This window comes from Lonchura striata, chromosome 3 (genome assembly GCF_046129695.1).
Source record: "Lonchura striata isolate bLonStr1 chromosome 3, bLonStr1.mat, whole genome shotgun sequence".
Taxonomy (NCBI): domain Eukaryota; kingdom Metazoa; phylum Chordata; class Aves; order Passeriformes; family Estrildidae; genus Lonchura; species Lonchura striata.
This window is the reverse complement of record NC_134605.1, coordinates 46,296,962-46,312,668: the sequence shown is the minus strand read 5'-3', so window position 1 is coordinate 46,312,668 and position 15,707 is coordinate 46,296,962. Positions and strand designations below refer to the sequence as shown.

The 15,707-nt window shown below is 34.5% G+C and overlaps 1 protein-coding gene across 6 annotated transcripts in view; it reads right to left on the bottom strand.

The window, feature by feature from the left end:
• Positions 1-15,707, bottom strand: part of RYR2 (ryanodine receptor 2) — a 381,271-nt gene that overhangs the window by 20,752 nt on the left and 344,812 nt on the right. For all 6 annotated transcript variants that reach the window (XM_021527067.3, XM_021527070.3, XM_021527068.3 and 3 more), the window contains 9 exons: positions 13,868-13,948; positions 12,790-12,878; positions 11,236-11,364; positions 10,489-10,593; positions 6,853-6,934; positions 4,673-5,976; positions 4,219-4,283; positions 2,255-2,402; positions 615-701 (listed from right to left, as the gene is read on the bottom strand). In XM_021527067.3, the coding sequence (XP_021382742.2) occupies positions 615-701; positions 2,255-2,402; positions 4,219-4,283; positions 4,673-5,976; positions 6,853-6,934; positions 10,489-10,593; positions 11,236-11,364; positions 12,790-12,878; positions 13,868-13,948 (2,090 nt within the window). The remainder of the gene's footprint in view (positions 1-614; positions 702-2,254; positions 2,403-4,218; positions 4,284-4,672; positions 5,977-6,852; positions 6,935-10,488; positions 10,594-11,235; positions 11,365-12,789; positions 12,879-13,867; positions 13,949-15,707) is intronic.

The window sequence follows — 15,707 nt, the reverse complement described above, 5'->3', positions numbered from 1 at the left end:
TAAAAAAGTGCTTTTTCTTTCTCTTTTTTTCACTGCCTGTCCGTGTTACCAAATTTGGTCCATGATGAATTTTATCACTTCAAACTCAAGAAAGGGCACAGGCCTCTTTGAAGAAGCCCCTGACAGTAGTCTTTATCATCATGACTCTCTGCCAGGAAATTATTTGAGTCCAAAGTCTCTAGAGTTGCATTAATATTACTAAAAACTTAACTAAATCAGTGATATTCTAGGCAACTTAAGATAATGTGACTCCTGGATGTACATACTCTTTCAGGAGAGCATAATGGCACAAGAAAACATCTCAACTGACAAGGATTAGTTTAAGTTACCTATGAAGGCTCAGCTTGGCTGGTTCACTGTACTGGGAAATGAAGCATCTGAGGCAAGGCCTCTCAGCCTGCTGCCTTTGTCCCAGAACAATGCTCTGTCAATAGCTATTTGTGTACAAGAAGTGTATTTTTACTTCTCACAAACATTTCAGATGCCATCATGTTAGATTTTTGAAGTGGTAGGATGAAGCAGGTATTTAACCAATAGGCTAGGCAGTTTTACCATAGCATATTCCAGATGTTTTCCAGTGTGTAACTTAAAAAGTTGCATTTTGAGAAATTTACCTTATAGAAAAGAAGGATGAAGTTGATGGCAAAAGCAACAAATAATGCCAACATCCTCATGTTGTAAAAGTTTCGTGCAAAATAATTCTGAAAAGAGGAGAAAACATAAGATTCAGCCATAATTAGTAAGTTGCTGCTGAGAGGGGTTTGTTTGTGGATTTTTTTTCCCTTATGGAACTTTTTAATAGAATTATAAATATAAAAAGCCCAGAACCAACAACATTTTGAGTGATATACAAGTTCTCTCTTACTCTACACGTGTAATACTGAATAAAGGACCTTTTGTTTCACTCCATAAAGGATGAAGGCTTTCTAATTGCCTCTTACATCTTTTTCATTGTCCCCTTAATACACTTGGACACAACAGAGATATCACAATGTAAGGGTAATGTAATAATACAGAAGTCTCTATCTGCCTTGCAGTTCAATATTCATTCATATAGCAAATTGCTACTTTTACAAAAAAATACCAAACCAGACAAAAAAAAAAAAAAAAAAAACAAAAAAAAAACAAAAAAAAAACCCTGCATATAAATTTATCTTAAATATTTTCTATTCCTAAATCAACTCCATTTTTACCAGGCCAGCAAAAATTCATGTGTGACCTGAGTGACATGAATAAAAAAGATTTTCTGACATTTTCACACTATCAAAAGGACTGCAGAAATGTACCTTTTTCCTTCCTGACATCACACAAACCTTTACAGCACATATTTTGAATGTTTTAACACTCCAGAAGGAATTCTGACAATTTCAGCCCTAATCATAGATGACTATTAGTGAAATATGAAATGAGACTATTAGAAAAAAATTTTGCTTAATTCCCATGATTGGAATGGGACTAGCCTAAAATGTATCTCAGCTCCAAAGTCTAATTTAAACACTTAATTTCTTAATAAGATTTTGACTGCAGTTTTGTAGTTTTGCTAGATTCTCATGCTAGAAGTAGGCCATCCCTACACAATTATATACTATATACATAGCAAAAGTCTCTTTCTTTTTGCTTTGCATTTCACTCTGGCTTCAGAGAATATGAATGGAATATCCAAGATAATAAAAGCATGGATTTTAAGCATTTATGGAGAAAAATATTATGTGATATTTTACTGAGAGATTCTCAGATGCAGTTTTACATTTTTATAAAATCTTATTTTTCTACGGGTTTTGAAAAGTTTGACAAATACTGACTTGCTATTTCACACACACACAAAAATCTGCAACATCTTTTCTTATTTCCTTCAGGTTAAGCATTGTATCTTATTTGATTATTTTTATAGGAGAACTTGTAATTTCCCAGAAGTCTCAATCAGGGAAGGAGAAATCCTACTGTCTCACTAGCTGCTGTAAAAATTGAGGAATTTTACTCCCAGAAAAATGCATGGATGTTTTCCGATGATGCACAGGCATCTATGAATGTCTAGGTTTGGGACAATAATTGTCTTCCTGAGAATGTATATCTTGTATACTAAGTTATTTGTGTGTTTCTTTTCTCTAACATCCCCATAAAACCTTTGCTTCATGTCCTTTTTATGGAAATGGTGGACAAGAGAATGTGCTTCAGCAGATGCTACTTGTCTTTACATGGTTAGAATATGGTGTCTCTGCTAACAGCTAAAAACATAAGCTAAAGATCAGCTTACAAGAAGCTTCTGCTGGTATGCAATGATATTCTTCCAGAAAACTGATTCTTGAACTTCTGGTTCTCCATATCTGTGTGTGTGCAGTTGTCTTAATTTCTGTTTCCCTTTGTCTTCCTTGGTTTTCTCTTCTTTTTCTCCATCTTCTCCTCTTAGGATACAAATGAAGGCAAAATAATATGTCAAATTAATAAAATTGCTAAATTAAATCACACCCTGAAATAGGCTATTGCATCTTTTAAAGAGGCTCAAGCTCCCATGACTCATGCAGTTCATGTACATGAAAAACATCCCTCTTCAGTCCAAAGTGCTGCCAAGGGTGACAGTCTGGTTAAGGCTACAGATGAAGTAACTGGTTCGGCAACCTGAAGTGGGAATGCTAATTGGTAGAGGCAGGTAATCAAAAATTTGCCAGCCTTGCTATCAGAGGTTCTTCACAACTGTGGAGCTGATTCTTGCAGTGATAAAATGTCTGTAAGCTGGCAGCTCAATGTCTGCATGAGTGCCTACATGTTTAAGTGCTCCCCTCCAACCTCATGCACTTGGACAATCCAGTTCCCACAAAGGCTGCAGAAATCTTTGGTTCTTCTTCCACTTACACATCAAACCTTGAGTTTTAAATTCTGCATTTCTGCCCACCTGATGACATCATAAATACCCACTCCAGGAGGAGATGAAGTAAGATTCTATCAGCATCTGGTGTGTGAGTATCACCATGCTGCGTTGTTAGAGAAAGCCAGAGTTCATGGTCTGCCTTCTCCAAACACATGATCTAAAGAACTGTGAGTTGCCTTAGAAGTTAATTTGAACTGTCAGCATGATAGATTAAAAGATCACAGAAGTCCATTTGAAGTCAAAACAGAGTGAGAGGCAACTTCTAAATTACATTATTTACTTCTCTGTTCCTATCTACAAACAGAATGACTGATGTCCAAAGCCAGCTCCTCTTCCTAGAAGACATTTGATAAACTTTCACTTGAAAGTTTGTCACATCAGGAGTAGCTTCAGGGCAACTAATAGTGCCAGGCACTGTACTCTTGGTAAAGAATACAAGTATTACTGCAACTGACACAGTCAAGCACAGCAATCAACAGTGAATGACCTTCAAAAGTCAGGAAGACTCTCCCTCACAAAGTTAATAGTACCCAAGTTAGAAATTTGCTGCACTGATTAAGAAAAAGAGTTTTTATCAGTGACAAGTGCTTGTCATCCCAGAAGAACAGTAATTATTAGAGTTTGAGACTAAGGGATCTTAGAATTTTGACAGTGATAAATCAGCTACAGAAACTGTACACAAGAATGTACATGTATCAGGAACCATAAAATACAGGGATGGAGATTCACGGTTATTACTGGTTAAAACCAAGCACTATATTTTGCTTGCCACTATCTTCTTCTGAGTTAATGGCATTAACATTAGATTTTAACATGTTGTAAAAGGGTTAAAATTATTATTGATCAATCTTCATAAAGATGTGAGAGTATTCTGTGATTCATTAAAATTGTACTGGAATGTTAAGGTTTTTCAAAATGCAAATAACTCAAAACATGGCATAGCAAATGGGAAAGGGTAAAGCAGATTCAGTCTCTACTACTGATGGATAACAAGTCTTTGGAACTCAGGCACCCTTACAAAGTTTTCAAGATTTTTTTTTTTCCAGCTTTAAGATTTTCCAAGAAAAAAAAAATCAATTAAGCACATTAAAAGAAATTAAATGAACATTACAAAGGATGCTTCTGGAAGAGAAATTATAAGAAATTATAGAACCAGTGAGCCGCTTATTACACGGCATTTCCTTGCAAATGTGCACGGATGAGGAGAATTGTTTAAAAAAAAACCCCAGCCTAATTGGAATGGAAATGCACAGAAAATTAAAGGCAAAGGAGGACAAAAGAACCTGAAGTTTTTTTCTCTCTCTGAAACAAAACTTTTTTTTTGTAGGATCAGAGGTTAAAATAATACATACTCAGCTTTTTCAGGTTCTGATTTTGTTTCTTCTTTCTCTTCCTTTTCATCTTCTTTCACCTTCTCCTACAGAAAACCAGAATTAAAAACTGTATAAATATTATTATATAGTACAGAGTTGGTTAAAAGAATACCCAGAACGCAGAATGTTAGGAGTTTTGGGATTTTTTGTTAAACAATGGAAAACCTGAAAAAATATGATCATTTGATGTACATTAATGAAGAGAGGCAATTTAACACTGAATTAAAAGCAATCCAAAACATTGTGTATTTAGAGAAGGCTGTGGAAATTTAAGTTTTGACATCAGAAAGAGTTAACACCAGCAATTATACAGTTATTTAAAAAACAAATAAAGTCAGAAAACCCTGAAAAACTAAGATGCAAGTTTTATTTCAAGACTACATTTAATATATGAAAGAGTGAAATAGATATCAGAAATAGAAGATACAATTACCTGGATTTTTTCTTGTACCTCGGGCATTGGGGCTAAGGAGGGAGTGCTCAGTAAATCACTCAAACCAGCATTTGGATTGTGAGGGATCAATTTATACTGTCCACCTTCTCGTTTCAAATCCAAACCAAATATATCTGAGAGTAGATCACTCTCTTCTGTTAAAGTCTGCAGATCTGTTAAGTCTTCTGCAGGCAATGCAGCTTCTGTTGGTTTCCTCTCCCCTTCTTCTTCTTCCCCACGCACTTCATCCTGAGTGGGATCTGGCATATTAGCCAACAGTTCAGCCACCTTGATTTTCTTGGCTCCTTCTACTAGGCTTCCTCCAAGCAGCAAACTGCATATGATGCGAAAAAAGCCCCGGACAACACTACAAGCAAAATGCAGTAAGCCCACCAAAATGCTCCAGTAGGAAGAAAACAAAGCCAAGACCATGTCCTTCATCGTCATTTTCTTCATTTTTTTCATTTGTTTCTTTAGACTTTTCATGCTGAGCATTTTCATAAGAGTCATTAAATTATACTTGAGAGCTACTAGAGCAGACTTCATGGTTACAAGAGAGAAGAAACCCATTCTAGGATCTTCTTCCTCAGGATTATCTTTATCATTCTCTTCTTTGTTAGCTGACCTTTCATTCAGATCTGACTCAGAGATCTGGGCAGCCAGTTGCATTTCAAAGATGGTATCCTCACAGAAGTTAACAAAAAGCTCCATCTTTTCTTTCTCCCCACCCTCATTAACGACATCAAATATAAATTGTCTCTTTGACTCTTTTACCTGAGGTTTTTCCCACTGAGTCCGACTTGACTCACTTATTTCAAAATAAACTCGCTCAATGCGCTTTGCACTGCCCATGATTTCTATACGTCCAAGGAAAGGCTGAAAGTAATTCAGCACGCTCTCTGAGAGCTCCAGGAAAGTTTGCAAGCGTGTATCATGGGGCATGTGCTCTGACAGGTTGGTCAGGAGAACAGCAACATTGAAACCAATGTCTTTTGCAGGCTCATGAAATCGTTTCACAAACTCCTCGTAGTCCAAAGTCTCATTCTCATCTGTTTCAGCACATGACAGCAGAAACTCAGTTTCAGACTGAGTGTAATGCTTATGGCTTTCCATTGCCCTGTGAAAATCTCTCTTCGAAATTATCCCTTTACCATCAGGGTCATATTCTTTGAATGCATCAGAGGAAGTCAAATCTTTCAGTTTTAAGAACATATCAAAAAACTTTAGAATCATCTCCACATTGTTTGATGATTCCACAAGCATATCGACCATCTGCTTTCCAATAGTTCCATTCACAACATTACCTAGAGGTAATGACAGGATATTAGAGATAACATCAGCAAATATTTTGGCAAAGAAAAGCATATTATAATGATTCGTGAAGGAATCAAAGAGTATGAATGATAAATTAGTGAATAACACACTTAGATGAGAAAGCTAGCTATGAAATCTGGAGTCTTTCACTATTAACACGACCCTAAGACTTGAAAATAAATGTGACTATTTGCAATTAAAGAAAGGAAGAATTAACAAGGCCTGTAGAGAGAGATCATACATTTAATGCAGTACTAAAAGTGGGGTAGCATATTATAATTTCACTATAGTGCAGCACAGACAGATCTAATGTCACTAGTTCACTATTATCTAGATAAGCAGCTCAGTATGTTCCTTACCAAGCCCAGCCTACAGTACTAAGAATTTACTTTGCTTTTCAATAGCCTTCTATGAGCCTAAAACCTGAGGAATTATAATTTCAGGACCTTGAACAGAGCCACTAGATTAATAAAGCCTGTTTTATGGATAAAATCACTACCAAAATAAATTCAATATATTAAGGTTGTTAGTAAAATAACCAACAAATGGTTTCATCCCCAGAACTCAGGATTTCAACTTCATTGTAAAAATCTCTTTGTATAACCCAAAAGATCAGTCAAGTTCACAGAAAAAAAAAAACAAAATTTCTGCTAGCTCTGGATTTTATAAAGTTCTAGCATTCAGAATTAATATAACCTATGTCAACTACCCTACTTAAATTCTCCCATTCACTTTCAGACCTGAAAATTGAGACATGAAAATTAAAAATGCAAAGAAATACAGAGCATTATCTTTCAAGTTTAGAAAATGACAAAGGTAAAAACTTTGCTAGAACAACTACAAAAGAAATTTCACATTTTTATTACCTTCCAGCATAGACAGCAACATGACAACCATATCTTTCTGAAGATCCATTAATTCCTTCAATAGTTCAATTTGACTGGAATCCTAAATAACAAAGATAGTATATAAATATAAATTATATATTGCTTTCTTTGACATTTTGCATGCATGTGCATACATATTTCACCTTGTAAAAAGCAGGCTTAGAAATTAAGAATTTAGAAGCGTCAAAAATTGTAATACAGTGAAAATATACTTAATTGCTTAACTCCTCACAGAATATTTAAACTGTCATCTGTTTAGAAAGAGTAATTTAATAAAGATAAAACTGAACATGGTAAAAGATCTAAAGCAATAACTGGGTATATCAAGGCCACAGATGATGCTTCTGTAATATTTCCTGTCAGCTAAAACATTTTCACTTTTGGTGTCATCAAGTTTACAGCTATGGAAAATTGTAAAAACAGCAATAGCAGTAGCACATAGAGTTCAAAGTATAACATGATGCAAAATGAGCAATTTCATTATAGGCCACTGAACTTTTTGAAGTGAAAAAGAAAAGCTGAAATTAAATGCTAAAATATTTATTAGTAAAGTTCCATTAGTAAGTCCTTTGACATGCATTAAATTGAGTTTTTTTAGCCACCTTTTATCTCATTGGGTTTACTGAGTTGACTATGTCACTTGCCTGGAATCCATCTGGATAGAATTATTCAGCTACTTAATTTCTTCCTCAGTGATATGCTGTTGCATCATGCCATTGATAACAAATACTTGAGCAGTGCTGGACTTCAGTGAGTGGTAAAACAAACTCAAGGTACTTTGTGGCTGTGGCAGGATGCCTTGCCCTGATAAAGCTTACCTGCTTGGCCTGGAACCCAGGCAGGAGATAAAGCAGTGCAAGACATCTGTGATGAGCTACATCAGTGCTATTTTTTAGTGTTGAATATGCTAAAAGGCCGGTCTGGCTTACCATCTTTAGACACACACCTGTCCCTTTGAAGTCAGATTTGACAGATAAGCTGCTAAACTGACCTAGAGGTCTGTGACTTCTTCCCTCTATAAAAATCCCACACCACTTTCATACAGTTAGATTCTTTCACAATCTTGACATGGCATTTTTCCCATGGATATGGGACACCGCTCCATAAGGATTGAGAGAAGGAGGAAGAGGTACACCACAAAAAGGAATGCACTGAAATTTATCAACTTCTACATACTATGTCTTCTTCTAGCTTGCATATAATTGCTTTAACAGAATTGCTTTCATATAGTGCGCTTTGATATTTAGTGTTATAGTTGACCAATGTTTTTAGCTTTTATACTGTGTAGTAAGTAATTCTGGTTAATATCTGTCTGTTCAATTTTCTTAATAACTAACTCATTTTTTATAAATTTATCTGATCTTCCATCATTAAAACTTGTAGGACATTGATTTAATCACAGCTCTGTAATTTCTTAAATTTAAACTGTTAACAAAATCTGAGGCTAAGTAAGGGTTTACTTTCAATTTAAACCCATTTCTGTGAAGGAGTTTAGATACAAAAATGTTTTCTTTCTGTTCTTCAGACTCAAATAAAAAACTTTTATAATAAACATTGTCCAAAGCACTCACTCCACCATCAACAATGACAATTTTGATCTTGGATTGAAAACTGCATAATTTGGAAATAGCAAGATTTTTAATTGATTTGCCCTGTAAGTTTTCACAACAAAACTTTTAACTACAACAGTTATTTACAACTGTAATGATCTTTGTTTATTTTGGATTGAAAATTGTACTTTCTTTTGCTGTCTTAGATTCTTAAGAAGCATTAACATCACATTGTTACTTTCTGGTACAAGATAGAGAATTAAAATTCAAAAAAAACCCCTAAAACATCAAAACCACAAAACCCAAACAAACCAATGATCTAATTTTGCTCCTGTTGAAATCTTGCTTCAAATGTTCTCCAAAAGAGCTCTGGAAACTCATGACTGAAAACAAAACCCAAGTATTTAGCCTAGGCAGGTCCCTCTTACAGACAAAATCCATATGCAACTCCTTGTAACTCCACTTAGCCACACTCAATACTTTTGAAAACTGGTATTTCAACAGAATCTGAAAAATATATTGATATATTCTTGTAATAAATAAAAACAAACAAAAGAGTCCATGTCTATTCTGGTATTTTCTGCTAGGCCCCATAGAGAGTTTCCAAAAGCCAAAAACTTGATCTCCAAGCAAGAGAAGGACACCATCACAATTTATAGTGATGCATTTGGAATGATACACTTGGAGTAGACTTTGTTTCTGTCATCTCACGGAACACCAGGAGTAAGTTCACACTCCTGTTATGCAAAGCTGCTGGGCTATCTTTGAAGAGGTGCGATGAGTATCATTATTTTCTAGATTCAGTAACTGAAGATGCTGTGAAGCCACTCTGGGCACAGCTGAGACAATAAACTTGTCATTACTGTAAAAGCAAATCTTGCCAATAGCCACATCTTGTTTCATAATCAACACGTAGCTACCATGTGTTTGACTCATTGTCAATAACTACTTAAATACTTCTTTCCAGTTTGCTTTAGTGGAACAGGAAAAAAGCACAATAGCCTTCACCACAGCCTACTCAAATATTGACTATTTAAAAATTCTTAAAATAACAAAGTTGCTTCAAAACCTGAACAGTATCTACAGGCACCTTTAAATGCACTTCAGGAGAAATTCAATACATTTCTCTTGAAAATCAGGTTTGACTGTGATGCCATTTTTGGGAAGAAGACTTCTACTCAGCTAGAAAGAATAAGATGTGTACCTGTAGCCCAACATCCACAAGTGTCAGCAAGCAGCCTACTTTCATCCATAACGTTCCAAGGGCAGGAAGAAAAATAATCTGAGCAAGACTACTTTAATTTATGCAAAGGACATTTTTGGAGCCAAATAATGAAATCTAAACCTCAGAGACTTCAGAGACTATTTCTTAACAATAACACTTTCACAAGCGTATGACATTTTTCTCTAAAAATGTCAAATTATGTAAAAAATTTAGAATCAGTGCATTGAACTAAAATGTATAATTCTTTTAAAAAATTAAGAAGTTGATAAATGCACTGTTTAAGGATAGGATTCCTTGCACCTCATTGTCACACTCTAACTATCTCTGCCAGTCCCCTTCACTATTTCTACAGTTTATGAAATGAGTACTCACATCCAAAAGAAATTCACCTATTATAAGTTCTGACTATTCTCTACTACGAGTGAAAAAGGTTTAAAAGCAGACATGTATTGAACTAGGGTTTAATAGTGATGAACCAGGGTTCAGTGCAGGAGCCATCAATGAATATGATGGGTCCTGCATAAAAGGCAACTGCAGAAAACACTGTGAGAGAACTTTGTTACAAAAGAACATAACTGAGAGTTCTTTTCGAATATCAGTGATATACTTTGCAGTTTGATCTACTCTGCTTTGTACCTGCGGCCAGTGATCCAACTACAGGCCTGATGTTCCCACTAGCTCTAGTTTTGCAATTTTCTCCCTCCATTTTATTGTATTCTATCATCTCAGTCTTTTATTTTTCCTACCAACTGTTATTAATGTCTCAAACATATTAACGTTTGTTTCTCTTTCATAAACATGCTAGTGACTTATGAAGGGAAGAGTAAAACAAAAAGATACCTGAGAGAGCTTCATCTGCATATGGGCAAACACATGAAGAAAACCAACTACAGCATCCCACAGCCTGCTGTGTGCCAGACTTTGCTGATTACCAGTACATGGACCCTATTGTTCAGGCAAAAAAAAAAAAAAAAGCAGCAAAATTTGTTTGCAAGAGATTCAACAAAAAAAGAAAGAAATACACATAAGTGCATAGCTTAGGGTTATCCTTCAGAAATGTCTATGAAATATTAAATATATCTAGAATTATGTATTTAATAAAACCACTTACTGTAAAAAATGTCTACTCCTAATAACCATTCTGCCTGTTTTAGCCTAATCTAAATATACTAATTCAGACTCCCAAATTGTGTGTATTTGCAACTTTAAACAGTAAGTGGTGAAGGGATACAAATCTTCAAGTTGTTTCTTACTTATGTAGTTCTGTAAATTAGGAAAAACCTTAGAGACGGTTAATACAAAATTCACAAAAGGGATTAGAGAACCAGTTTTCTGAATTTTGTCTCCCCACTATATTGTAGAGCACAGTGCTAAAAAATAATTAAAGAAAATTCTAATGAGTAGTGACAGGTGTATATACATATATTTTATTATTGTGCTCTGTACATAAACAAATGCACTAAAATACTGTTGAATAAATGCATCTATATTATATTTCTGTGTTATATCCAGCTCCTTTATATCTCCATGCCAAATATATGATGACTTTTCTTTCAAGCCCATAACATTCTAATGAAATTAATTTACCTGGATATATTCTGTGAGAGTATTGAAAACTTGTTTTGCAACCTGGATGGCTTTGGAAAAATTTCGTTGTCCTTGTTCATCAATAACATCCTTCCCAGAATAATACCAGTAGAAATCACTGATAGATTCCTAAAGAAAAAACAGTTGTGAGAAGCACAAAGAGGCTGTGTGGCCAAACTGGCTCTAACTGGATATTCATCAATATAAAAAAACAAACAAACAAACAAACCAGTATTAGACAGTTCTTGTTCTAAAATTTATTTTGTTTATAAAGGCTTTAAATGAACCAACCAGTGATTCTCAAGATACTTCAAGAATTGTAGTTTCATCTCGAGGCAATCAATAGGAAAACAAATACAGGGAAAGAAATAACTTAAACATCCCACAGCAAACCTCAAAATAAAAGAAATTAAAATTAGATGAGTTGGTATCTGATCTTAGAAATATAACAGCCTGCATTCTGAAAGGGAGTGCTCAGTAGTACTGCCATGCTACATGCTGTTCATTAAACAATGTCTCTTTATACTGCATGCTTGACACCTAGTCAATAGTGGGAGCGAATGTTGCTTTGTGTGCATGATTCCTTTCTCCATCTTCCCCAAAGGAGAGCTTATTAAATTTTCAACAAAGTAGGCAATGGAAGGAAAATCATTGTATTGTCTCCACAACTTCTACAGAGTGCATAAAGAGAGAAAGCAATGTTGATAACAGCAGCAATGGAAACAAAACAAAGAAAAAGAATTTTCGAAGTCTGGAATTCTCAGAGCAAATAAATGAATGGTTCAAGGGAACTTAACTAGATAAATAATTTTAAAAAACTAAATCATAATATACTATCATGTACAATGATTTTCAGAAAGAAGACAATTACAGGTAAAAATTATGAACATTTATCACAAAATATGTTTTCACACCATTCACATGCTGCAATGTGGAAACAAAGATTTTTTTTCATTAATTTCTACAGTCTTGTGACAATGAAATGTTTTCATATTAAAAGGATTTGGGAGACAGTTAAGATAGATTACTGAAAAGCTTTTTAACACACTGTCTTCTGCAGTTTTGTTTTTTTTCCTTTTGCCTTTTTTTTCCCCTTCTTAGAATATGTGCTATTATCATGCTTCACTCTAGTCCAGATGAGCACTCATTCACACAGTGGCCAGCACTCAGCCTAATTCAGAATATGGCTGAAAAAGAAGCTGGCTGAAACTGACCTTGAGCAGTACAAAAGTTTCTCACTCACAGGGTAGTTTCAGTCAACACCTGGCTACCTGAGCATGGCCCCATCTTCTGCTGCTCTCCTTGGTTAATGGCCTCCATCACATTCCCAAGAAAAAGGCTGGAACCAGTCTTTCACATTTATGCTACCTTTGACTCTCCCCATACAAAGCAGCAATTCTTAAAGAACTGCAACCAATAGAGAATTTCAGCCTTTCTCATCAGCTTGAGCTACAGGAACCAGAATAAGTATGATGACAAATAAATGTGCTTTTCTAATAAAATTTGTATAGAAGTGATATTTTGATTTACTTACTTAGAAAATAATTTACTTACCTGAACTCTCAATAAGTAGTCCACAGTAGAAATGATAATATTAACAGTTGTGTTGTTACCAGTTTGAGTTCTCAGGTAATTCTGAAAATCTAAAAATTCAAATAGAAGTTTAATTTAAACTTATTTAAGTTTAGAAACTACTTCTGAAAATTAATTCTGACTTATGATGGTCTAGAAAAGTTTAATTTAGATGCATGTATTGGGTTTGTTTCTCTTTCTTTGGTGTTTTTTTTTTTAGTTTTTTTTCTTTGCTTGTTCGTTGGATTTTTTTGGTCAATAAGTCATCATAAGAGTTTTAACATCTCATTGCAGAGATCACATACCAGTGAACTTCTGAAGCCAGAACCTTGTTTATACATTTCATCTGTAAAGCGTAACTTGGTCTTTATTTATGACTAGAACTACATCAATAACAATGCAATTATACTTATAATCTATTTTGTTAAGTAAAATTAAATCATATAATTATACAAATACTGATAACTAAGTCCGAATTATGTCTGATGCCTAAAAAGAAAAAATATCCATTTTCTTTCTTTCATTCCTTAAGAACGACACAGAAAACACATGGGACTATACTTAATGATAAGAATACAATCAAATTATGCATTTTAATGTGTTCTTTTGTATTTAAATGATATGTTATTTCTTCAAGAAAGGTCTTGTGTACATTGTAACCTCTCATACAATTCTAACTGACATTAGTAGGAAACAGTGTGCACCAGAAAGCAGACATGCCAAAGGACAATCAACACAAATTCCTCTTACATTTTCTTCTGAATCTTCCATGTCTAGAAGTTACAAACTGTGTATATTTTCTTATGGAAATTTAATTTTCCTAGTGGGTCAAGATCCAAAACTCATCATTTTGGAAACAATTATCTTATCTATAAAATTAGGGCTGTTAAAAAACACTGGCAACTTAGTTCCACTTAAAGATTTTCCCTCCGTGTACAGTCTAGCAGCTACTCCACTTTTCATAACATTTTATGAAGGCTGCCAAACCTCCAGCAATTAAGAGCTTTTATCATCGGTTACCAGCACCTTGATTGTGCTGACTGGCAGCCTGCCCACAAACCTGAATTGTGTCCTTCACAAAGCAACTGAAGGAAGCGGAAGAGGTCACAGGTGAACTCATCATCCTGCATCACCTTTTCTCCTGTAGAAAGGCCAGATGGAAGCAGGTTATCACAGTCTGCCAAGTAACACCTCATAGCCCCTGAAGAAAATCTCCATAATTAATGTTAAGAAAGAGAGAAGGGGGAGAGAAAATTTATAACCACCAACCTATCTGAAGCACCTATGACTTGTGCTTGGCAGATAGTTATTTGGTTATAAAAAAAAATTCAATTACAAAACTTAACTTTTGATTTATAAATATGACAGCATGAGCTTGGCAACATTTTACAAATAATCCCTGATTTACATTCTTGTTTGATTTCACTGGGCATGGAGGCTGTGTCACATGCAAAGGTTAGGGTTGGATCAATTTGGTTCCCATTCATCACAAGAAAAGGTACTTAAAATACCGAATTAGATTTAATCAAACAGTTATTAAAATCACTTCTCAAATAAACTTTTTGCTTTTAGAATATTCTAAAATAATCCATGATATTTACAGCTATATGCACTCTCAAGAAGCATTTAGACTGCAATATTCGTGGATTTAGTACCTGTCTGCTACTGACACAAAATGGAAATGCCTCCTTAGAATAAAACAATAAATAAGACCAAATGCCAAAATACTTTACTGAATTAGGCCCCTCAGTTAATTTCTTGGTAAACAACTAATATCCAAATGAATACAGCTTGAAGCCTTTTTTTTCCCCTCCACAGGAAACAGTATACTAGAAAGCCCTCAATTAACACATCGTTATTTCAAGCACATCAGTACATACAGTTAACTTTGTACAGAGACATATGCAGAGTAGAAATAACCATCCACCCAGGAAAACAATCACAACTGAGGAAAATGTAGAACAGCTTATAAAATGACACACGAGGACAATACTATAGGTGTTAAAGCAATAAAGGCCACCTACCAAAAGTAAGAAGATTCCCATATAGAACCTTGGGGAAGTATTTTGACTATGTATGCAAAGGTGGAAGTCACAAAAACTTCTACTATTTAATACACATAATTTGAATACATGACAAGTGCTATTTCTAAACAAGAAAAAGAGGGATATAAAAATTTAAGTCTGAAAGAATTTTTCTTTGAGGGAATATAACTTAGGTTCTACAAAGACAGAACCTTTAGTGAGTGAACAGGAGACCAGAAAAGTGAGCAAAGGCATTAAAATTAAAAAAAAAATTATACCTTAGATAAATTAAAAATTACTTCCATGCTTTTCTACTGGTAGATAATTCTAATTACAATATCCACATTTACAGATTACTATAGTATTATAATTAGATTATCACTGGGCTAGATTTGGCTATGATCAAGTTAATTTTCTTCATATTAGCTAGCTGAAATGTAAATAGCATTTAGTACAAATTGGAGTATAAATAGACATGATCAGAAGTTTAACTTTCCACAAAGTAATGAGCAATTATAATTTCTAGCTAATGGATTTATCAGTCCACAGACAGTGAATTTTAAAGTGAGAATCTTCAGTACACTAGGAATAGGAAGTAAAAGCACTTTGCAAACTAATATGAATATTATAAAGTACAAAATTTCACACTTTTCTGTTGCCCTCAAGACAATGTTTGGTGTTTAGAGTATATATTACTAAGGTATATGTCAACATAATTTCTTGTACCATAGGAAAAGATAAGATGCTATTCCTCCAAACTCTAGACATGCACCTAGGGCAGTCACAAAAAATACCCAATTGTTTCTCCAAGAATGAGTCAAATACATTGAATGACATTCCATGACATTTTTCTCCACTGAAAATATAACCACCAGG